This window comes from Taudactylus pleione, unplaced genomic scaffold (genome assembly GCF_031769625.1).
Source record: "Taudactylus pleione unplaced genomic scaffold, aTauple2 ptg000546l, whole genome shotgun sequence".
NCBI lineage: Eukaryota > Metazoa > Chordata > Amphibia > Anura > Myobatrachidae > Taudactylus > Taudactylus pleione.
The window spans coordinates 87,755-114,158 of NW_028284948.1; the positions used below are offsets into that span (position 1 = coordinate 87,755).

General features: G+C 43.1%; 1 protein-coding gene across 5 annotated transcripts in view; it reads left to right on the top strand.

The window, feature by feature from the left end:
* The window catches only part of CDC14A (cell division cycle 14A), a 109,827-nt gene that overhangs the window by 20,920 nt on the left and 62,503 nt on the right, over nucleotides 1-26,404 (top strand). For 2 of the 5 annotated variants that reach the window (XM_088451291.1, XM_088451289.1), the window contains exons 3-4: nucleotides 3,613-3,688; nucleotides 11,794-11,832. In XM_088451291.1, the coding sequence (XP_088307417.1) occupies nucleotides 3,613-3,688; nucleotides 11,794-11,832 (115 nt within the window). Of the gene's footprint in view, nucleotides 1-3,612; nucleotides 3,689-4,195; nucleotides 4,223-11,793; nucleotides 11,833-26,404 lie in introns of those variants that run through there. The other 3 variants (XM_088451293.1, XM_088451290.1, XM_088451292.1) reach the window with 3 other exon arrangements.

Below are 26,404 nucleotides of genomic sequence, written 5' to 3' on the forward strand. Positions count from 1 at the left end.
TGACCCCTGGAGCTGGCCCTGCCAGCAGGGACACGCATCGCATCGTGATCGTGAGTGGGGACTCACGATTTGGGCATATTTTACATGATCTGTCGTTCCGATGCGTCGGAATCGGCCAGATCAGGTAAAAGAATCGGTATGTGTGTAGGCACCATATGCACAGAAACAAATAATTACAAAGCAATGTATCTGCAAACTCCTTGATTGTAGTTAGTGGTAAATTCTCACCCTACTAGCCAATCAGCAGCAGCACAGCAGCTTTCCCACGCTCTCACAATTTAGAGTGAGGCCGGTCTGTTTTGATTAGAAGCTGACAGACTACCCTGCACCTCCAAATTCTTATTTGTTTCCTAGCAGTAAGCAAAGGGGAAGTTTCCCTCCAACTCCCAGTACTTTTTTTGTGTGGAAATTACAAGTCTCAGTGGACGCTGGATACTATGGCATAGTTGTAGAAGTGCCACCATAATCTGGCAGCTATCTGTGTGTTGGCCCTTGTATTTTTATACGTGTCCAAACAGTTTAGGTATACCAGTGCTTGCTGGTACTTGGCCTGGGGAGTTGGGCAATTTTTTTTTGCAGGCCTGGCTCCCCTAGGAAATTCAGCCAAATGCTGAACAGGCTACGGCCAAGTGACCATAAGACAGAGAAACACATACTATGACTTTTCTTGTCCCAGCAGCGCAACCAGTCATATTCTAGTGCTGATAGCAGCTTTCATGTGACTGCTTCTAGCCCTGGCTATGAGCTTTGGTTGTGCTGGGAACATTTGGGGGTCATGCACCGGTTTTTATTTATTTATGTATCATCACCATCACAGATCTTGTTTGAGGGGTGGAGTACTTGCTGCAGATACTTCTCCTGACAGGCACATCTGCACTTGTCTCGACCTCTAATTAGAGGGCAAATACGTAAATACAACTTTACTGTACATGCTCAGACTATGTTGATATATCTCTGCCATCCCCTGTTCTGCCTGTCCACATGTAAGTCAGGGATACACAAAAATCTTGATAAGGGCAAAACTATATGCATTGTTTTGTTAAAATGTGAAGTACAAAAATGTATTTTCCTCTTAAAAGGGGCTTTTGTCCATCTCTAAATGACTCCTGAACTGAGCACATTTTTGGCCAACCGTGTTTGACCAAATTGCCCTGATTTGGTAGTCCTGCTATTTTTTTTTCTCAAAAACCAGATCATACGGCCTCCAATGCGGAGCAGTCAGTAAATAAATGGAAACATTGCAGTGCAGTCACAAATTAAAACAATCCAATGAGATCTGATCTGAAGAGGATCATTGACTGTTTTATTGGAGAAAGGCAGGCACCAATACATTTCTGATGTCAGAGTTGTTTTCTCCCAGCATGCATTGTGATATCGAGATGATATTGTGCCAAGCATAATTAAAACATTGGCGAGTCAATTGGTTGCTGTCACTAAGCACAGATCTCATTGTCCTGTGGAGGCTGAGCAGTAGCCCAGGAACATTAATAACAAAGGAAAGATAGGAAGAAGTAATCAGAAGAGAGCCTGAGGAAACCCTACTCTGTACAGTTATTGCAGCACAGGTGTAATCTGATAATAAGCCACATTCACGGTCATTCTGCAAAACAGTATATCTTCCGTACTTGTACATTCAGATTCCTATGAAGACCTGTGTAAATACGAAGCTATTAGGAGTTAAGCTATTTTTAACAGTGTACGAGAAGGTATTATTTACAATTTTGTTTCCTGGCCCCTGAATATCAGGTACCATTACAGCCCTGTTTTACCTTTACAGTCAGCAGTGCGTGAACAGTGTTTTGTTTTTTTAAATAAAAAGATTTATAATTAAATTTCCATTTTTAGATTGCCTTCAGATAAGAGTTGCATCTTTATTATTTCAATAAATCTAAGAGAAATACAAACAAATAGACAGATGTCCAGTGATGGGATCTAGGCCTTGTATTTCCCAGTTGTTGCAGATCAATGCAGCTGAGCCATAAATACATTGAGAAATGTTGTGGCTTAGGGATTATGCCCTGACAGTGAAACAATGACTGAGAGATCCCAATGCCACCATATGGTCACTTGTTTTTTTTATTTTATTTTAAAGACCTATAGATGTCATTTATAGATGCTTTGCTGTAATAAATACTTTGACCTGTAACATGTCTTATATGTACAGTAAAGTTTCGTACATCTTTTAGTACATATTAACTCTTCTGCTTTCTGATGGGTTGGGTACGGCCGACTGCCGGGATGCCGGCTACATCCTTTTCTGATTAGTGCAACTGTCCATGTGCTCATCCAGGTCACATGATTGGGATTGTACTTTACACACTGAAGGGTATACAGGAGAGGCATACTGTACACTGCAGCTCTCCTGACCTGAGATTGTCATTGTTTCTCTTTGTAACACAGTGACAAGTCTGTGTGAGAAGCCCTTGGGAATGCATTGCTGAGCAGTGAACATTGGGGGAAGAAATGGTTTATCAAAGACATAATAGTTTACGGATGTTACCAATCTCTGTTCTTGTTATACTTCCTATACTCTACTTCCCCTAACTCCCATTCTTCTATCACTACCCAGTTTTTCCATAACTTAACTGATCCCTATTTCCTTTCCTGCATCTGACCTAATACCTTATCTTGCACATATGACTGTAACCCTTCTCTGGCCACTGCTATGACGCTCAGTAAAATATAGTCTCCACCCTTTTAACTTGTTCCTTTCCTTGTTATTTAGCCAATTGGAGAGCAGTCTATGGGGGATTTACTTGAATTTGAATTTGATGGTGTAGCAGATTATAATGATCTGAAGTACATTTGTAATTGTTAAGTTTGATTGCAATCATTAATAAAGCCAAGAAATCAGTGATAGGAGAATGTGTATCTTTCTCTGAGTTTTACCCACTCAGATTGTCTCTTTGTGTCATTTGAATCTGAAATGACTGCATTGCAGTTAATGGATTGTTGCAGTAGCATCCCATTATCTACAAGTACATATGCTGATTTGTATAGAACGAGCAGCATCTGTATGTTCTGTGGAGTAACTAGAAACATTATAACAAAATATTTTGTCGGTCCACTAACAGTAGTCTCTCAAGCATAACATTTGGTAAGTAATGTCCTATCAAGTTTTTTATTTTATTGTGCAGTTTGAGGACACCACAAATGAAAGGCTTTTATCCATGCATGCGCTCTTCATATCAATCTGTAAACCTTTGTTCTCCAAGCAGTTATATATTGTGATCAGGATACAATTTAATGCTAATTCAGCCAAAGCAATGTCTTATTTTGGTCAATATTTTATTCTTGTAGTTATATAAGCCAACTTATTTTTTTTTTCATATCAATTTATCCCTATAGTCTTGTCTAGTTTGTTTTATGGAATTAATTTGTATGTTTGTATGGAGTGGCAGTAGTAGAGATTAAGTAAATATATATATATATATATATATATATATATATATATATTATATTTGTGTGTGTGTGTGTAAGTCAAGGAATGAGGCTCCTATTATATACACTCTGCATAAACAGTGTTCCTAATGTGACAGTGATGTGAGAGTAATACTTCTGTTAAATAGCCGGTACCTTGTGTCTGACCACAGTTTGTTTTTTTTTCTTCAGTTTCTATGCAGATTTTGGGCCCCTGAACCTTGCACTGCTCTACAGGTACTGCTGCAAACTTAACAAGAAGCTCAAGGTGAGTGAATATTCATTCAGTATGTGACTAGTTCCACTATTACCCTGCTGACACGGTAGCAATGCTACATATAAACTGGCATTTGCAGTGTGTTTTCACTGTGTGTTTATAATACACATAAAGATGCATATAAAACACATTGGGGCTCATGCAGAGTTGGTAGTAAAATTGGCGAAAAATTGCTTAAAAAAAGAAAAGAAAAAAGTGCATGGAGAAATAGCGTATTTCAGCTCATATTGTGCAATACACTCGCCTTTGCCTCGGCAGAAAAAACGTTAAATATAGCTGAAAAATAAAACAATTATATACCTTTCCATTTGGTACTATGATTTTTATTTCCACATCAATTTAAATGCAATTAACTTTCTTAAGAAACACATCTTAAATGCAGAATTTTTACACCAGTTTATAGGCAGCCAAATATGGGTAAAACTCTTATTGGTGATGCTTGGTTTTCTCATGTTATATCTGAAGTTCTTAAAAACTAAATCCCTTTTTCCCATGCAGCCCTCTCTGATGTACAGTCCCTGGCAGGTAATTTGACCTGAATAATGACATGTCATTGACCAGATTTTACTATTTCAATGCATTATTATTCATTGGGGATGTGTACCAGAGGTTCGGCAACAAGTCCCAACATTTTTACCCTAAAATAAAGATTTTTACCAACTGTTCACCTACTAAAGAGGTGAGAACTAAAAGCTGTGTTCACTGCCATTGACAGCCTTGTTAAACTGACACAGATTTATGATTGAATTGAACCATGTTAACCCTATGGCAGCAAAGTTGCAAGTAATTGAATTTGCCTAAAGACAAATTAATGTACACATGACCTGAAGAGCTTGAGGTTGAATTCTGGTGATCAATGTTAAAGGTCAACAAGAGCTTCTTTGCAAGCTCTAGATTCACAGTTTCACCACACCTGATCAGACTTGCCTGACTGTACCTATCGTATGGCATTTCCTATTACTGAGTCTATCAGGCTGTATCCAGGAGATGAACTGGCAATAAAGTGGCCACACTCTTGAAATGAAATGAGCCAGTGTTAGAATTCCCCTTCCCCCATTGTATAATCTGTCCCCTCCTTGTTTCGCTCTGATTGTGCAAGGAATCTGAGATCCGTGTGCTCTGCACAAAAGACAAGCCTCTGCGTCGCAGCTATGAAATCTGATGAGAATCCTTTTAACAAACTCACTACAACCGGCTAGTAAATATTTCTGAATACGTAGCCTTCCTGCCTCTTATACTATCAGGAACCTCTTTCCTCCTGACCAGGCAATTCTGAGAATAAACAGCCTCTGAAATGGATTTACACAAACACTATTTGTTTAGGAAACAAACTAGTTTTGTACGGTTTATTTCTGAGTAATACAAAGCATTCCAATGTAGAACTGTGTTTACAATGTGATGACTGTGTGCTCCTCTACAGATGTTTCATTTTATATCTTCAGAGCAAGTAAGATAGCCGCTCCTACTCATAATAAATAATGTAAATATGAAGAGAAATAAGGTTCGCTGGGGCAGAATAACAGTGATAGTGGGATAATAATGTAAAAGCGCATAAATCCAGTAACACATAGCAACTATCAAAACTTTATTTAGCCTTATTTATGCCATAACTCTAAAGTCAGGTGGGTAAAGGTTGCTACAGGTTATGCAGGCTACACAAGCAGATATCTTGATAATTTAGCTCTATATCACTGAATTACCCAAAAGAGTAATCAGATCATCCCGGACATGCCCAAAAAAAATGGTTTTCAAGACAATGATATTCTATTTCTAGTATTGTACATTATTACTACATTTACTATATATTTATTGTTATTACCTACCTCATTCATTCTTTTTTTGCCAGTTGAACTGTACCAGCACTATGGATTCCGGATCCAATATGGTGGCTGTTTGAGAAACTTGCCTTTGTTTTGATTATAGAGACACGAATCTTGATAAAGACACTGCAGAGTGTCGAATTGCATTGATAGTGTCTCATTAGCTGAACATCTTTTTTGCCCACCCTTAACGAACCACTGTCCTGATAGGTGGTATACACGGGTTCCATATTTCACCACAGTACATGTGGATACACTATAGGGTATGTGTATATGTTGTTTACATTTTAAATAAATTGTTAAATTTTCCACAACAGTTCTGGTGATTTTATATTTTATTTTTGGGGCTTTACACATTCGGATGTGGAGTTCCCTTATTGGACACATTAGAGGTGAATATAAAGAAACTGCTACGTGTATTTACAGAGCTTATGACAAGTAAGTATACATGCGAGCACTTGTTTTCAATCAAGTCACGTGTGGGGTGTCTACATCTGGGAGGCTGGACATCCTTTGAATCTTTGGACTATTTTCTCACCCATTCCCCATCATTACACCAGGGGTGTAATCTATTCAATTTAAGGACTGATAATTAGTACCTTTTTATTTTTCACTTTCTATATATGTATTGATCCCACACAATTGGATTATTGGACATATGTTGGAATTTTCCACAAGCACTGGATTATAAGGTTGTATTTTATGTTCTATGTTTATACTAAACCAATTGGGCTGAATTGGTACACAAATTTATCCCAGCAGCTGTGCAGTACAGCGCCCAAGGTTTGATACCATTTTGTTTATTGTACCAGCACTATAACTGAATTTATTCTGGGTTACTATGGTAGTTGCCAGCTGTCCCTGATTTTCATGGATAGTCCCAGTTTTTAAAGTTTTTTTCCCATGGAAATGTCCCTATATATAATATTTACCAACTACACAGTAAAATTCCTATTTGACTGCATGTTAGATGCAATTCTTACCCTTTATTCTTATTCTCTAGCTTTCACAAGTTAATATTTATTGAAAAAAGTATATAACATGCAAAAGTATATAAAGTTACAATCAAACCTAATAACCGTGGCATGAAGGGGATCGCAGTATGCCAGGGTCTGGTGAGACAGTCTGCTGCTGTTGATGCTTTAATTCGGCATCAAAATATTTTTGGAAACTATTTTAAAATGCTGGGATCCATGTATGTAATGCTTCACTTATACAGTTAAGATCTTACTCTGCTAATTGCAGTGCTTCACAGGGATATGTCTCAGAGAGAAAACCACTAGCAATTAGTACAGATTTAATCTATTGCTTTGCAGGGCTGTGTACAAACAATCTTATCATTGAAGCTTAGTCTGGAAAACAATGTGTTTCTATGGAAAGTAGACAGCTAAACAAATATTTTAGACAGACTGGGCAATGCAGGGTCGGCAGCCTCCTATATAAATGTATTTCTTAAAAGTTTTGTTCTGCAATGTGTTTTCAGTATTGCAAAGTTGCCGATCTTTAAAAAATATTTGAAATGACAAATTTGCAGATATACACTGAAATACATAATTTTTACTGTTGCATTATTTAGTAAAGACCTTTCCTATTATTTCATCATAATATACTATACAGGGTGACTGGAGTATTATTTTTGTATCCAGAAGTGAGCTCAAAAACCTAGATTTCCTTAGGGATCATTAATACGCTGGGACAGTGGTTCCCAAAACTTTTGGGGCCACTGCTACCTTGGTTCTATAAACTCATCCATAGCACCCCCAACCATTTGTGTAAGATAATAACAAAACACAGTAATGACTATAATTCAACATTTTGCAAAATTCAATATACCCCAACTCCTAGGTACGCCTATCAGTACCATCCTCTTTGGGAACCATGGCTCCAGATCAATACTGTAGACCATAGACAAGCGTAAAGTTTCTCTGTTGTGCTGCTGTACCAAACACATCTATCTGATTTAACTTTAAATGTACACTATAATAAGAAGTCCACGGTCCATAGACATAGTTTGTTGTAATGGACTTTAAACCAATCCAAAATGGCCCCCCAAAAAATGAGAGAAGAATTTCATGGTACTTGTTCACCACATCTTTTGGTCAGAATTCATGTTCATATACGAGGGTTGTTCAAAAAGTAATGCCTAAAATGCTCACAACTCAAATTTTTTTATAGATACAGATTTGAAAATTTGCAGTAAAATACTTTGAAGTCTTAATAACAGAATGACTCCACTCAAAAAATTCACCATCTGCCCTCAAACATTTTCTCCACCTCTCAACCCAAGCTGTGAATCCACTTTGGAAAAATTCCAGTGGTTGATGTTTGACCCAGGAACGTATGGCGTTTTTAACAACCTCTATGTCTTCAAAATGTTGACCATGGAGACAGTATTTGAGAGGGTCAAACAGATGAAAGTCAGAAGGGGCCAAATCAGGACTGTATGGTGGATGTGGCATTATTGCCCACTCCATTTTGGCAATGGCCGCAGATGTTGCCATCGATGTGTGAGGTCTGACATTGTCATGGTGTAAGATGACATTTGACAGTCGAATTGTTGACCTTTTTTTGCGGATGGCTTCTTAAGTGTAATAATGTATCGATCACTGTCGATTGATTGGTTTTGCCCCAAGTAATCGATGAGAATAACACCTCAGCAATCCCAGAAGAATGTGGCCATGACTTTGTTTACGGATTGCTATGATTTAAACTTTTTTGGCCTAGGTGAATGTGGGTAATTCCATTGCTTTGATTGGGCCTTTGTTTCTGGGTCATAAAGGAATACCCAGGTCTCATCTCCTGTAATGACATTTTCCAAAAACATCTCAGGGTTGGCTTCAAAGTTGGTCAAAAGGTCATTGCACACTTCCACCCTCTGGGCCTTATGATCCCTGGTTAATTGCTTTGGAACCCATTTAGCACACACTTTACGATATCCCAAATCATTGATTAGTGTTTCTACAGTGCTATGGCTACATTTAAGTTCATCACTGATATCTCTGATGGTCACACAATGGTCTTTCTGACTCATGGCATCGACTTTGTGTCAGTTCTCTGCTGTCACTGCAGTTAATGGTGTGCCACCACGAGGTTTGTCGTACACGGACGATTCTCTCAATTGAAAATGTTTATCCACCTTCTGACATTGCTATAATCAATTGTACGCTCACCATACACTTTTTTCAGTCTTCTGTGGATTTCTGTAGCACTGAGCCTTCTTTTTCCAGAAATTCAATGACGGCTCTTTGTTTCATCTTGGATTCCATGGTATTTCTTGGACTACCTAAACAAAACGACATATATAGGGGGTCATTCAGACCCACTCGCGAGCGGCAGTACGCTCGCAAGTGGGTCGATGTTCCCCACTGCGGAGGGAGCTCCGTCGTGCGCATGCGCGAGACCCGACGAGCGAAGGACTTTCCTTCGCTCGGAGTGTCTCATCAAAGGGGGCGTGCTGTCAATGGTGACTGACAGCACGCCCCCTTTGGTGGGCGTGCCGGGGGCGTGCCTGCCAGACGGAGGCGTTCCAAGACCATCGCGACCATCATTTTGCACGCTCGTATATGCTGTGGGTGGTGACCCACAGCTATACGAGCGTCCAGGAGGACGCTCCATATTAATGGAGGTGGGCCCTGATTCAGAGCGAGCGCTCTGGTCAGAGCATCCGGCTCTGAATCAGGGCCATAGTTAGCAGACATTTTAAAGTACAAACTGACAAAGTTTCAAATAAATGTTGCATATTATTTCAGAGTTATGAGCATATAGGCATTACTTTTTGGACAACCCTCGTATTAAATCAACAGGTTTATATACGTGTGGTGTGAGCAAGTGATCTACAACTGCTTCTTGAAGTATAATCCTGTTCTGTCAAGAAGCAAATGGAAACTGTATATTGATCTTTTTTTATTAACAATTTACAGAAGAAATTGTTTATATTGAACACTTTATAATGAACTCATTAATAGTTAAACATAAAGTGTGATGGTTTCTGAGCTTTCCCTGAATGTGGAACTAAATGTGAGTTATGGAGTAAATGTATATGTTAGAGAACCTGTACTACATATTGCTGAGAACATTATAAGCATGCTGACCATAAGGTGTTTTGCATTATGAAGTCCTGAGTAGTAATGTCATATTAAGCTTGAACAGGGCATGTATAGCACTTTATGCGCTGGACCCACACCATGTCTCATTCTCCTCCCTTAAAAGCACTTTTTGAATGCTGCTTACATCATGGCAGGTGCATGCGGCATCCGTTCCTCCAGTGCAGACCAGCGGTGAATGGGGGCACACCTCCCAACCTTCCAGCCCGATTGGTAAAAAGCCTTCAGTTCATAGTGGGATTGCCCTGTCTGAACCTGGACTTTGGAGAGGTGTCCCAAAGTACAAGGAGCAATTTTATGAATGTAACAAATATTCATGAGAATACAGCTTATCAATTTGTGAGGACCTGATGTCCTTATTGTGACCTGAAGCTCCATGGGTCTCATTCCACAATGAGGTCACAATTTTCCTAGTAAATTGAACGGCTGGATATCAGTTCAACTTACATAATGGCTGCCTCATGTATGTTTACTAGACAGGTCCTCTTTCATAGGAAGATCAATAACTCTAAATGTTTAGTCATTAAAACAGAATATGCAGTATTATTAATAAGGAGTGAATATACTGTTAACTTTTTGACAGTAATGGCAGAAACAAAATAAAAGATTCTTGCAGAAGAAAATACGAAGTAAAGGTGGGTATCCACTTGCCTATTTAAAATGAGCGATTTAACGATATAGTTATCGTTCAATCACTCATTAATCGTTCACAAATCGGGCATGAAAATGTCAAAAACTACCAGCGATGTGCGCTCCCGCTGGTCGTTTTTGACATCTATCATCGCCTAAACATGCTGTTCAATCTGCTGATAACGACAGATTCCCCATGTTCAGGGATGAGGGAGGGTGCCTACACTGAACGACATATAGTTCAGTGTAGGCACCGCAGGGGAAGAGGAACGACTGTACGATTACAATGTTGTATTCGTACTGTCGTTCCACTATCTGCTAGTGGCAACGCACCTTTAGGGATTCTGGATGGACATTTTAGCAATTAACTGTAATGACAAATCTTGATTATAGGCAGTGTGACAAGGGCCCTAGCTCTATGACCCCTGCACAATAAATTAATTAGCTCCACTGGAACTAAACAGCAACTTTTGTTGGTCACAGAACGGGGTGTGGAGGGTAGAAAGGGCTCAATCCAATTAGGTACATGTTCCCTCGTGGCGTGAGTAAGGACCTGATTCAGAGTTGGGAATAAGTAAGATATAGCAAGTAACTGTGTACCTGGACAAACCATGTTGCAGTGCAAGGAGTGCAAATACATATATTGTTTTTTGCATGTGGGGTAAGTACTGGCTGCTTTTGCATGTAGCTCACAAATGCTGGACAGCTGTATTTTTACTCTGCAATTTAGATGTCAGTTTGGACACACCCCTCCCAAATCTACATCTCTCTGCACATCAAATCTGCCCCACCTGCAGTGCAGCATGGCTTTACCATACTTCCCTACCCTCCTGGAAGTGTCGGGAGGCTCCCGAATTGTCGGGGAGCCCTCCGCAGCCCCGGAAGAGTATCCACATCTCCCACATCCCGCCCACTTCCTAGTGAAGCGGTCAGGATGGGGAGATAAATGCCAGGAATCACGGCTCCATATGGAGAGAACGGAGCTAAATGATGCGAAAACACATAATTTGTAAGGGGCCTAATGACGTAGTAAGCCGGTCACCAGTGTCTGCTAACTGGGCATCTCCCGGGGAGCAGATAAGTAAAGTAGGTAAGTATGGGTTTTACCAATGTGCACAGTTACTTGCTCTTTCTTATGCTATTCCCGAATCTGAATCAGGCCCTATGTGCGGCTGTATGCCGCACTTACATTCTGGTGTCGACATGTTAAATTGACATTATGAACATGTCAACATATTAGTTGTCTCCATAAAATCCATGGTGAATTTAGGTTTTTGATCATTATGGCAGCAGTATAGAGAATCATTGGTTACATATGAGTGATGCGGACATTCAGAACCTGTCAACATGGTGTCGACAGTCTGAATGTCGACCATCTGAATGAGGCCTTGGTGTATTTAGGAATGCTATAAGTTGTGCAGAAATATTATACTATAAGTGTTGATTATAGACATATGGATGAGGCAAAACTGTTTATAAGAATGATACCAGCTTTGTGACTGGCCTAGAAAGCAGTAATAAGATCTCCTGTCTTATTGTGCAGAGTGTTTGGGGCGGCTGTTCTTTGATCAGGAAATTGAAGGTAAAGTTTGTGCTCTGAAAGCTGCTTGGCTTGTGTGTGTTGCCTGGAGATCACCAAGGAAATGGGTTGTGTGGTCACAGCCCTGAAGGGTGGGAGGAAGCTCAGCCACTGATAAGAGATCCCTGCATGCTATGCCAAGGGACCTGTATGAGATTTTAGGCTTACACCCAGCCAGCTCCCTTTCAATAGTAAAATACGTCAAGTGTTTGTGCTGTAATATGGACTGGGTACAGAGATCCTGAATAAGCATGCCTTATGTGTGATTGCTCATCTGCCCTTAGCATGTTGTGTGACAGTGAGGCTGTTCCTTTACACTTGCATACACTAACTGCTGAGTCAATTAATCTCATTGACCTAATTTTGAATTATGAGGAATTTAGGTTTTGTTCATTTGGCAACAGTATAGAGAATCAGTGACATTACATTCCCCTTTTCCACTGCCACAAAAATTTGGGTTATTGACGGGTCTACCCGTGTCACGGCTCAGTGTAAATGGTCCTTGTTAAACAGCCCATGTCGAGTGACCCAGGAATCCGACCCCGGTCACTACCTGGGTTGAACCCAGGAAGAACCCGGGTAACGGTGTAGTATAAACGGCGCAACCCGGGTCCTGATGACTTGGGTCACGATTAGCTGGATCATGCCTCAAACTAGTGGGTTGCCTGGCTTCAGTAACGCTTGAAGCTGACATAAACTCCCAGCATCCACTGTAATGCCGGAAGATCAAGGTCACAGAAGACCTAGGCCTGGTGTGAACGGCTGGACCCGGGAAACAAGCTGGGTCCAGCTGGCGGCTTCAACCCATGCTCCGTTTGTGCTCAGAGTCCCGGTTTGGAGCCGGGTTTTTGGAGGAAAAGGGGTATGATGCTTCCAGTGTATGCACACTTTAAAGTGAAAATTAGGTATGTCAAATAATAATGACCCTCTTGTCATTCCTGTTTCAGGGAATGGGTAACCAGTCCAGAACATATCGAGGAGCTGTACATCCTAAAGAGTCTTTTGCTTATTTGCTCCAATATTTTAATATGATGCAATATGTTTCATTATTATTTGATAACACAAAGTTTTCATAATAGTATTTTAAATATGAGTACTGTAGTCATAGTCAGAGAGCAGCTAAACTATAATTGCTCAACTTCTAAAAAAAAAAAAACCTAGTAAGCTTTGGCTGTGAGATGGGCTGTTCATCCATTATATTATTTTTATGGGCTTGTTTCTTGCATTTACTGTGATTGATTTCAGAAGTATTGCATGGGCAGTTCTTTTCATGTCTATTGAGCTATACATTTTTTCTTACAATGAGAACAATAGTGCATCAGAGCGTACAACAGTAACATTATGAACCCCTGCGGAGCATGTGACAGAAAATTTACTCGGTAGGCTGGATGTTTTTCTAGGTGGATTTGATCATGATACCTTTTGGAGTTTGTGTGTGATTTGCCAGCATTTTGCCAAGCATGAGGTTTACTCTTGTGGGTGTCTCTTCTCTCTGACTCTATCAGAGCTCTATCAGAGCGGCTACAGAGGGGTAACTGACAGCAGAGGAGTAAAGTGTTTTCTGACTCGAAAAAAACCTCCTGTCATTGTAGTATTTGTTCCGTTCTGTCTGGCACCTCTGTCTTAAGCTACTTATACACTTGGCGATATATTGTTCATACAGCTGACGAACGACATATCGCATAGGGCATCTGTCCATGTGTACCAGGGGCGGATCTAGACTGTTCTTTTAGGGGGTCTATTTAATGATTAATTATGACTCCTCCTCTTTCCTGTACTGGCACCTCCCCTTTCTGGTCTCAACACCTCCCCTTTACAAGTTTTTTTTTTTTTTTTTTTGCCACATTGATTATTACAATGTATATGTTTATGGTGCTAAAACTGTGTGAATACACAGTTTTAGCACCAGCTGCCATCTCCCTGCTCCCCCCTCCCACAGCCATATTCCTGCTTCCCCTTCCCCCAGCCAGGGCCGGATTAAGGGGGGGGGCGGCGACAGGGGCGGTCGTCCCTGGGCCCCCACACACAGAGGGCCCCCACACTACTGCATGCAGCAGCACATTCAGTGCTGCTGCATCAGCTTTGGGCAGGGCGGTAGTGTGGACGGCACATAAGTGCCGTCCGCACTACACAGCACAAACACACAGCCGCCGGCACCGGCAGCTGTGTGTTTGTTTTATTAGCCGATGAGAGTCACACAGACTCTCATTGGCTGCTGCGTTGCGGCCCACTGCCGGAGCCTCCGTCTTCCGGCTCCCGCACTACTCCTAAGGGCACTGCTAGGGGGGGAACAGACTACTCCTAAGGGCACTGCTTGGGAGGGAACGGACTACTCCTAAGGGCACTGCTGGGGAGGGAATGGACTACGCCTAAGGGCAATGCTGGGGAGCAGACTACCCCTAAGGGCACTGCTGGGGGGAAAGGACTACTGCTGGGGAGGGAACGGACTACTCCTAAGGACACTGCTGGGGGGGGAACAGACTTCTACTGAGGGCACTGCTGGGGGGACGGGACTACTACTAGGGGCACTGCTGGGGGGGGGACGGACTACTAAGGGCACTGCCGGGGGGGGGGTGGACTACTACTAGGGGCACTGCTGGGGATACTACTGGGGGCACTGCACACCGCTGGGACCACTACTGGGGGACACAGCATTGAGGGGGATTACTACTAGGGGTACTCCTGGGAGGACTACCGTAGAGGGGGGACTGCTACTGGGGGTACGGCTGGGCTCGGCTCTGTGTGGCTTGAAGGGGGTCCCCGCAACTTAGTTGCCCTGGGGCCCCCACAAGCCTTAATCCAGCCCTGCCCCCACCCATCTCCCTGCTCCCCACCTCCCTCTGTCCAAGATCAGCAGAAGCCTTGCCCCCTCGTCTGTGCAGGGGCAGAAGCAGCAGGGGCTGGCTTGCAACTTTTAGGCTGGCAGACACAAGTAAGTGGTCCGGTTTCTCCACCAGTGCATTGCAATGGGGAAAAGACACATGATAATAGCCTCTGTAGGTAAGGTTTGCTTAATGTGGGTGTGCTTTAAATAGTCAATGAAATGTATAAAAAATTGTTATGTCAAAGAGCTATAAACAAGTACTATGACCAGCCCCATCCTAAACCAGAAACCAGAGGCTACCAGATAATGCAGAGATGTTCGTAGTGACAGCCAGATCAGAGAGCATCTCAGAAACTGCCATATAATACAGAGAGGTTCTCAGTGATCGCCAGATCAAAGAGTTTCGCAGAGACTGCCATATAATAGAGGCTCGCAGTGACTGTCAAATCAGGAAGCGTCGCAGAGATGTACCATATAATGTAGAGATGTTTGAACGAGGGTGCATAAAATTGGATTTTAAAAAAAATCAAAAACAGATTTATTTGATTTAAATAGTTTTTTTTTAAAAATAAATAAATAAATGTTTGAAAATTTAAAAGGTTTACTTAAAAAAAATGTAAATAAAAAATCCTATTTAAATTCCAAAAAACCTGATTTAAATCAAATAAATCCGTTTTTGATTTTCTTTTAAAAATCCAATTTTATGCAACACTGGTTTGAAGTGACCGTCAGATCAGAGAGCGTCGAATAGAGATGTGCCATATAATATAGAGAGGTTCACAGTGATAGATCAGGGAGCATCAGAGCTCCAGGGTATAGGAAGAGATGATTCAGACAGGATTGACTAGTGAAGGGGCGGAGACTTGGGGTGAGGGGGTGGGATCTTCAGCAGGGACAGGAGAATATAGATTAATATAGTCAGACATGGTAGGAGAGGGGGCGGGGCCTCCCGGTGAGGGGTCGGGATCTTAGCCAGGGACAGGAAGGAGCCCGAGGGAAGGGACAGACACAGAGAGAAAGGTAGTGTAAGTGTACCAGTACAGCCCCTGCAGTGGAGCGGTCACGGAAGGAGCGCTGCTCAGTGTGCAGCCACAAGCTATAGTCGGAACTACTGAGAGCACTTTCTGCCTGTCACCCGGCCGTCAGTCCTGCATGCGGAGCAGAGTGCGGGGAGCCGGCTGTGCTTTCTCCCTCCTCGGCTACTCGATAACAGCATGTCACTGACACCCCCCCCAGACAGGGTGGGAGTGCATTACACAGGCTCTGATCACAGCACAGGCTGAGCACAGCTTGCTCAGCTCAGTGCATGATGCGGACTGTGCTAGGGGGTGCGATCGCTCCAATCGCCCCCCCCTGGATCCGCCACTGATGTATACAGACGATATGTCTATGAACAACATCATTCACAGGCATATCGGGTCGGCCCTGCAGCATAGCCGATGCAGATATATTGTTACATCTGTCTGTGTGTACGGATGACCCACCAACCACCAGGACACTGGTCATAGGAACTGATGACTCTGACATCACAACTGCCCACCCTGTTGAGAAGTCCGGTCAGACATATTGAGCGGCCGATTGGTAAGTGTGTATAGCTTACCAAATTGATGAGACGGTCAGTTGGTGGGACGGTCGCTCATTACACTGCATTACACCATATATTAGATTGAATGTATTTTTAATCATGTTTTTCAGCAGCTCTCCTGAAGCTACTAAGTACAAGCAAATAAATCAGCACTTCAAAATAAATGGTTTCCAGAGGTTGTAATTAGGGAACCCAAATTATACTTCGTGGTATTGTATGCAATATACAGTATTTCTGGCTGGTGCCAATGCTTAGGTTATTGTAGCGGTTCACAGCGTAGAACAGAATAATGAAACTTCCCAATGAGTTCCAACAGATATGTAAGAAGAGAGAGATTTTTTCTGGCCCTGTGATATAAATCCACAGTAAATAATTTCACTGAAAAGTGTGAGAACATTTAAAGAATGTATGTGAGGTATATTAATATAGAGAATGTCCTACTGCCTGAGGTAGCATACTGTTGAGTCACATAAAAGTATCACATCTGAAAGTGAGACTAACTACTTTTTACTTCATGCTTTATTTTGTTTTTATTGCCTTTTTTAACTAACTGCATATGCTATTTTTTTCCCCATTTGTGTTGGTTCAAAATCAATTTTCAGCATTACATTGTGATACTGTGAATGTTGTATCTATTACATGTTCCTGGGAGTGTTGAACCATACCCCTCAGATGTGACATTGTGGAAATTACTCCAATAAAGAAAGTTCTATTGAGAAATCATACTGGATGGACATCTCTATATCAATATAGCTCACGGATTGGTTCTTCTAAAGCTCATGGGGAAACTTTCATGCTAGGGGATCCGGAATTAGAACCACACTTTTGAAGATTCCAGTTTTTAATCTTCTATTACACTTTTGAGTGAAATTATTTATTGCCGACCTATTTTCAGCAGCAGGGAAATCCATCTCTCCTTACATGTGGTGTAGTATATCAATTATGATTTAAAACATGAATTTTATGTATGTGATCAAATGTCTCAATAATGACTAGGGTGGTATGTGGGGACACAGCAGAACTCAATGTTAAGTGGTCACTGCAGAGATATAGCATTCACACATGAAAGGTCATTTATATACCACAAAATATGTCAGTTTATAGAGCATTTCATTTAATGCAGAGGTTCCCAAACTCTGCCATTATGGTACTGGTTTTAAAGATTTCCATGCTTGCAGCAATATAGAATATTAATATTAAGAAGAAAAAACTGCCCGACACCCCTTTTTTACCCATTCATTACTTAAAACATACTATGGGAAAGGTCCCCGTCCATGTCGGCATCCAAGGGTACCCGGCAAAAAACTCCAAAACAATGCAACTTTTTCCTATGGGAACCCGATGTGAATGAGAAGTCACTTGGGGCACTCTCATAGGAATAAATGGGGCTATTCTGATTGGTCAGTGTGTGGGACCTGCTGCTTCATAACATGCCACACATCACAGGCAGATTGCCTGCAAATCGCTTCCTAATACATTCTGCGACTTTCAGAACAAAGTCACTGGAAACTTGACATGACGTGCTGCGAGGTACAATGTGGCAGAAACTCACAGACTATTACATTTTCCCCCAAATCTATCATCATTAAAGCACCAATATCTATACACAGATAATATTTCTAACACTAAACTTGCTCACATATCAGTCTTTTAAGGCAGTTGTAGGAATGGGACCGTGTTTTAAACATTGATGATCGGACAAAAAACTTCAAAGTTTAAACATCGGTAGCTATTAGTGGGTATGTGTGTTTTTCATTCTCCCGTATCTAAATGCAGCTTGGGGTGCAGTAATATTGCAGTATTATCACATGCAGGAATGGGATTGCTAAACCAAGGGGACTATTTACTAAGCTGTGTTAGGAGATAAAGTGAACGCTGATAAGGTACCAGCCAATCAGCTACTAACTGCCATGTCACAGGCTGTGTTTGAAAAATGGCAGTTAGGAGCTGGTTGGGTGGTACCTTATCACCGTTCTCTTTATCTCCTAAAGATGCGTACACACTGGGCGATTAAAGCGGATGACTGAACGATAACGATATCATTATCATTCAGTCATCCACTTTATCGTCCATTTTTAACATCAAAACGATGAACGATAATGACGACGTGCATTCCCGCGGGTCGTTCGTCATTATCGTTCATCGAGTAACCATGCAGGCCAACCTGATGATGTCGTCAGGTTGCTGCATGTTGGGGAATGGGGGAGAGAGCCCGGCGCTGAACGATATAGTTAATGATATCGTTCAGCGGGTGTGCTCAATGTCATGAACGACATTGAGCACACCCTGCCGGGGACACTCTAGACGATATCGCTCAGGGAGCATATCGTCTAGTGTGCACGCTCCATTACACAGCTTTGTAAATAGACCCCTAAGAGACTTCCTGCATATGTTTTCTCCAGTACTCCCGAGTGCTCAGGAAAGGGCAGGCAGGGTCATTGCCAATCAACAAACAGTGACAGAGCATCAGAAGAAAAATACTGATGGTGAGGAAACATTGGAACCTCAACATGGATGGCAAAAACATTGAACATCAGAACGAAACCATTGATGGCTCTGATGTTCCATTATTCTATTTCCATTCCTAGCCAGTTGAGATACAACCATCCTTCTTTCATAATCATCAAGGCTAAATTATCCATATTATCATTTACAGTTAAGAGTAAATCCAGCTAAAAGATGAAATTTTACACCCCAACAAATCCTTGTTGCACTGTGGGTGGAGCAAGTGATAATTATTTACAAAGTATGTTTACATTTCTACTAATGTTCAGTAAATATCCTCTTCAGTGTATATGTGTCGACTAAAGCACCTCCTAAATGTTTGAGAATCTGTCTCATTTATCACTGGATTACAAATACCAAATGGCACATATTTCAGCTTCTGTTGGCTGGCCAAATTCTCCTGTCCAGGGACATAGCTGGGTCCGGTTTTGGTACATTAGCAGCTTTGATAATGTCTTTGTGAATTTAACTGACAAACCAAAATCCTACACACATTGCTGTAAACAAAAAGCTAAATCTTTTTGCTGAGCAGAGCACTGTATGCTGGATCTGAGGCTGCATGTTACACAAATGTGCATCCAAAAGGAAAACTAAAAATAGCATATTTATGCACATATACTCATGGATGCATCTCCAGAAATGCTGAAGTCTGCACCAGTAACATATGCACCAGGTGTATGTTATACACTATACAGCCAACCACACAGCAAATGAAAAGTTTTTTAACATTTGTTTAATAATGACAAACACATTTGCTATTAGGTTTGATTTATGAGGGTGGTTCAATAAGTAAGGTAACAAGACCTCTAACTTGTGTAATGTTCTCTATATCATTCTAATTTTCCGCCAGGCCAGAGCAGGTAGGCCACTGCTTCCCTCACAGCCATTAGACTGCGCCTCATATCAGTCATTCTGTCCCAACATCAGGTGTAAGAAAGATGGCGGGGCTGGCAGAAAAATGGACAAACATTGAGGTGCGTAGTGTGATCAGGATTCTGCATCTAAAGGGCACATCAGCAGCTGAAATTCATCACCAATTTGTGGAGGTGTATGGTGATAACATCATATCACAGAAACAGGTTTGGTGCATTGCCTTTGATAACGGCAGGACAGATGTTCAAGATGAGCAGCGATACAGCCGGCCAAGCACGTCCATTACAGATGACAATTTGTGCCGCATTGAAAGTCTGATACAAGAGAACAGAAGCATTAGAGTTAGTGATATTGCTGACGAACTGAACATTGCAACTGGGGTACAGGAAAAAGTGTTCACTCTGGGTACCAAAGCAACTCACAAAAGTTCACCGAACCAATAGGATGGGATTGTCTCTCGTGCACTTGACATGGTACCATTAGGAGGGAGTGCAGTACCCACAGCATATTGTTACAGGCGATGAAACGTGGGTGCATCATGTGAGACCAGAGATGAAGCAAGCATCCGTGACATGGAAACACGCATCGTCCCCACCTTAAAAGAAATTCAAAACAACTCCATCAGCAAAAATGTTATGGCGACCGTGTTTGAGACCAAGGGAGATACTGTGAATGCTGTCTGCTACTGTAACACATTGAGCCATTGCAGAGGGCAATTTGTCAAAAACTACTTGGGTTGCAAGGGAACAGACGACGTGTTGCTGCACAATAATGCCAGGCCGCAATCAGCCAACCGCATGAGTGAGTTGTTACGGCGCTACCATTAGGAGGTACTGGATCATCCTCCCTACAAAGAAGCACCTGGGTGGAAGGTGATTCGCAACCGATGGTGAAGTTTATCAAGTTTACCAAACCTTCGTGTTCTGGCCTCAGGCTCTTGACACTGATTTCTTCTATGCTGGGATAGATGCCTTGGTGTGCCATTGGAACACATGCTTTGACAAGTATGGGGACTATGTAGAAAAAGAATCTGTACCAAGGTCATACTATTGATTATACGTATATGTATCAGTTGAATAAATTTACTCATTGAGAGGTCTTAATACCTTATTTATTAAACCACCCTTAAAAATAGAAAACACCGCTATAATATAGTAGGTATAATGTTACAATTCAAAAGAAAAAAAAAATCATATAATATAAGGATTAGCAATTAAGAGAGCACTATTAGCTTCATAGGTGAATCACAATCAAAAGCAGCTAGCAAGCCCTGGCAATAGTTGTCATCATGGCCATATCATAGCCGAAACTAGGATTTTTGTCACCTGGGGCAAGACAGTAATTTGGCGCCCCGCCTGGTAATTCCTCCATAGTAATGCCCCCCTGCAGCAGTGCCCCTATAGTAATGCCCCCTTCAGCAGTGCACCTATAGTAATGCCCCTGAGGTAATGCCCCTGTAGTAGTGCCCCTGTAGTACTGCCGATATAGTAATGCCCCTGTAGTAGTGCCCATATGGTTATGCCCCCATAGTAATACCCCTGTAGTAGTGCCCATATGGTAATACCCCTATAGTAATGCCCCTGTAGTGCCGCTTACACAAAAAAAACCCCAATACATACCTTATACCACGCTCCTGCATCCGCCGCCGTCCGGTCCACCTGGCTGCTCCTCGGAACAATGGGAGAGACATCATGACGTCTCTCCCATAGTGCCCGTGGGGAGAGCTGGAAGCTGGAGTTCAGGAGAGAACTCTGGGCTCGCGGCGCTGCAGGGAAGGAGCCGGGTGCCCACTGGTAATAAAATCTCAGCGGGCGTCCGGCTTGGAGCCCCCCCTAAGGCACCGGGGTGGAGGACACTGGTGGCAGTTGCAGCGGCGCACCCTAGAGCACGTGCACCTCCAGCCCCACATAGTTGCTGCCCTGGCCATATTGAGAAGTGGGCGAGCAGTGCCGTCGCCCAGGGTCTCTGCAGCTGACTAGCAGGGTGCCTGGAATGGCACCCAGCGGTCAGTAGCGCTGCTGCAATGCTGCTCGGCATGTCCAAAGGAGCTCTCTACTTTCTGCTGCCGATGGCCCTGCCCCCTTGCATGATATCACATGATTGTGGGCGAGACTGGCAAATGGCAGTTTTGCTCTGGTGTTGGTTGTCATCATCATTGTTGATTAGTGTGTGTTTCCATCAGCCCTCAGATACACACGAGTGATATGGCCATTGATTGGCGTTTCTATGTCTCCATGTTGGTCTGCTTCAGTAGCAATTACATGCTGTACATGGTCTGCGTTGCCTCACCCCTTCACTCCCATTGCCTGATTCTGCAGCCGTAGGAGGAGCAAGTGTCAGATGCAAAACACTCAGCATGTGAACGTTTGCATTCACATTTTTGTGAGCATGTCCAGTACAAATATGCATATTTTACACTAAACAAATGGGCGTATGCCCAAATCAGCAGTAGCCTCGTAGTGGGCACAAGGGAATTAACTATTCCCCCCCCCGTAACATTATGAAATAGGTATTGTACTATTACTGACATTAGTTTTTACAAAGTCCGCTTTTATTGACTAGGAATTGCATAGAAGGGTCATTGCCGTACTGTAAATATTCATTATGTATGATGGTTTAAACCAAATTTAATACATCCCTAAAGATCTAATACAAATAAGCTTGATATATTTATTTTACTTGGTATCCGGTCAGAAAGTACTTTCACTTCACTTAACTCTAGTGAGTATGTTTGTTGGGGATGTAATTAAATTGCCTGCGAAATACCGACGCCGGAATCCCACCTCCCAGCAAAATGTAGATGCTGATATCCCGAAGGAGATCAGGATACCGGCGTCGGCATCCCGAACGTCCGGATCCCGGTAAGTATTGCAGTTTCCCCGGGGATGGGGAGGTTAGGTTTAGGCACCCCCGGGGGAAGATTATGGATAGGCACCCCTCGGGGAGGGTTCGGGTTAGGCTATGGGGTGGGCGAATTAGGGTTAGACACCCCCAGGGGGAGGTTGGGGTTAGGTTTAGGGTGTGGTAAGGGGGGGTCAGGGTTAGGCACCTCCGGGGGGAGGTTAGGGTTAGGCACTAAACAGGGAGGGTTAGGGGAGGGATGGTATACTTACCACCCCTGTCGGGATCTTCAGCGTTTGGGCTTCCGGCGTCAGGATTTGATACCCATTCCATATGTGGATGGGATGCACTGAGCATTGCATTTTGTATGCATCGTATCCCGCCACTCATCGCATGTTAATAACGCCGGTATGGATGAAGAAAACGCAAAGGACAGCTCTCCCGTGAGAGAAGGACTTCTGGGTTTATGACCTAGAAGTCCCTCTGTGTATGCACAAAACGCTGCGTACACCACCAGGAGTGGTGGGAGGAATCCCTCTAACAGCACATTGCGGAATGAAGCCCATAGGCTTCTATTGGGTAATGCCATCTAAAGAGGGCATTACCTATCGGGTCCAAGCTTGGTGTTTATAATAAATGCGGTCAAACCTCCGGTAATGGCATTTTCAAGGGTTTGACCGTATTATTGATGATATTGCATCCCAACCTGTGTGTGAACATTTAATAGGAAATATAGGGGGTGATTCAGCCTCAGACGGTTTTGCTATCGCAGCTGCTAACATGGTAGCAGCTGCGATAGCACTATCATGGTAATACAGCAGGAGGCAACATTCCTCCTGCATGCATTACTGGTCCGAGCTGCGTCCATGGACACGGAATGAGATCATCTAGGTGATCCCCGGCTGGCTGAGTGACCATGGGGTCACTCAAGCCGACCGTTGCAGATGTACAAATGAGGCCAGGAAATCTCCCCCCTAGTTTATTTCCCCCCCCCCCCCAACGATGCAACACGACTCAGTTTGGGGAAACCGAGGCCTTCGCCACCCCCTCCCTGCCCAGAAACAGCAGCAGACTGTCAATGCACATGAGCAGTACGGGTCATGCGCCTGCACACAGCACTGGTCATCGGAGATATACGCTAACCATTGGGTTACCGTGCATCTCTAAATCAGCCCCATAGAGTGTAAGCTCCACTGGGACAGAAACTGATGTGAATAGACAAATATTCTCTGTACAGCGCTGCAGAATATGTGTGCACTATATAAATAACTGGTAATAATAATAAGAATCTAATAATACAAGTAAAATGAACATTCTCAGAAGTGTGTGCAGGGCCGTTTCTAGGGGCAGGCGACCCGTGCAATCGCACTGGGCGCGCTGCCTCCTACCCCTGCTGTAGAAACAGCATGTTAACTGCCGGGCGCCCGCTGAGATTCAGTTACCAGCGGGCGCCCGGCAGAGCAGAGCAGCCGGAGACGGAGACGGAGGCTCCGTCTTCCGGCTCCCACAATGTGCACTATGGGAGGACGTCATGACGTCTGTCCCATAGTGCAGAGAGAGGAGCAGCCGAGCGGAGCGGACGCCAGAGCTGGGGCCAGAGCGGGGCTGAAGGTAAGTGTTACTGTTTTTTTTTTTTTGTGTGTGTGTGTGCAGGCAGCCTGGACAATACTTGGGGGGAGGCACTACTACTGGGGGCACTTCTGCTGGGGGAGCCACCACTACTGGGGGCACCTGGGCACAGCTACTAGGGACATTACTCTGGGGGCACTTCTACTGGGGGAGACACCACTACTGGGGGCACCCGGGCACTACTACTGGGGACATTACTCGGGGGGCACTTCTACTGGGGTTATTGCTTAGGAGGCATTACTCAGGGGCCAGGGGCACTTCTACTGGGGGCACTACTACTTGGGGCTTTTCTACTTGGGGCACTACTACAAAGGGAGCATTACTATTGGGGGCACTGATACAGGGGCATTAATACTGGGGCATTTATAAAGGGGACACTACTACAGGGGGCATTACTATTGGGGGCATAAATACAGGGGACACTGCATATGGGGACAACTACAGGGGGCACTGCATAATGGGCACTTTTGCCTGAGAGCCAGTGGGGGGGAAGCCTAAGACCTGTCGGGATGGAATGGCAAGGGAGTGGGCTGGAATGGTAAGGGAGGGGGCTGGAATGGTAAGGGAGGGGAGAGAATGGTAAGGGAGGGGAAAGAATGGTAAGGGAGGGGGCTGGAATGAAGTGTGTATTATGTGAATCATGTTTTTTCAATGTGTTTTATGTGGTTCTGGATTTAATAATGTATTTGAGGTGGATGTGGTTTTAAAACGTAGTTTATGTGCCTCTGGCTTTTCCAATATATTTTATGTGGAAGTGGTTTGTTGCAGTGTATTTTATGTGGATCTGGCTGGGCTCGCTCCCAACGCGACTAAAACCGGGTGTGATGCAAGGTCATACTTCTGCAAATGTCACACCACAGGCATGCACACAGAAATGCGGCGTGGGCTTGTGACAGCTAGGCCACACCCCATTTCTTGAGCATGCTGTCTATCTTTTATTTAGCTACATATATTTTTCAGCGCTTTGCCTCTGACAGGTTAGACACCCTTGTACTCAGTAGTCACGGTGGCTGTCATTCTGTGGTCTTTCTAGATCACGCTCCCTTACTGTGATACCACACCCCCTCACGATGACGCCACGCCCACTCCACAATATTACTGCTTCGAGGGGGGGGGGGGGCGCATTTTGACTGCTCGCACTGGGAGCCTCAGACCCTAGAAACTGCCCTGAGTGTGTGTGTTGTGCAACTTTTGGGTAATTTCTGAGGTAATAGTATGTAATAACATGCAAGAACAGGCAAGTTAGTACAGTAAGTTCATCTAGTTGTTATACAGTATATCAAATTATGTGTTAGGAATAATTTATTGTGGGTGGTAGAATGATATATATTGCATTGGCCATTTTAGCAGCACAAGACTGGCAGATAATACAAAATATATTGTAAACTTTATATGTACCTGGCACAGTCTGCAATTCAACTGGAGTACATATACAAATCATGAGACACAGCTTATTTGTTGGGAAACAGGGAAATGGCATTTCATGAATAAACAGAGGATGGTGACTCTTCAGTGTGAGGAAATACCAAGAGAGAGCTGACCTATCACATCTGAATAAAGATAAATAAACCATCTAGCCTGGTATCAGGCAGTCTGTGCTCCCTTCCTGTTTAATGAAAGCTAAACTTTCCATATGTAACCTCTATAAGAAGCACTGTGTATGCACATGTATCACATCCATATTTGCGTTAAGGGAAGCACAGGTGTGTTTTTGTATAAATTTCTTTTTGTAAATAGATTATTATTGTAATTATTTGCAGGCGCCAGAGTGCTCTGTCATGCCAGACAGTGGGGAAAACAAAGCATACATAAAACAGGAAAATATAAGGTAGACCTAAATAATACATCTAGATGTGCAAGTAATGGTTATGGATGTCCTTCTTACAGTCTAGTGATTGCCAGCTCTAGCTAAAGTTAGTGAACTTGTGGCAAAATTTGGAGCTCTGCTTTAGCTTTGCAATTCTGCACATAGGCCACATGGGTTATGTAATAGGTTCCAAGATTACGGAAGTGGGGGATTTCAACGAGTTCACCTCTAAACTGAAAGCGGCAATCCGTTATATGACAAAACCAGCCTTACAGTATAACTGATTGCTACTTTACATTTAGCTGTGAACTCGGTGAAAGCACTACGGTTCTGTAATCTCAGAAACTATTACATAACCCACACAAGTGCAAACCATGTGCAGGATCATGCCGTATTAGCAGAGGATGGACCTACACAACATGCTGCCTTCCTACAGGCTTCCACAAGGTCATGCCGAAAAGCGCTGGAGCTCTACCTGATCCCTCTTGATTGTTGACTGCCAGGATAATTA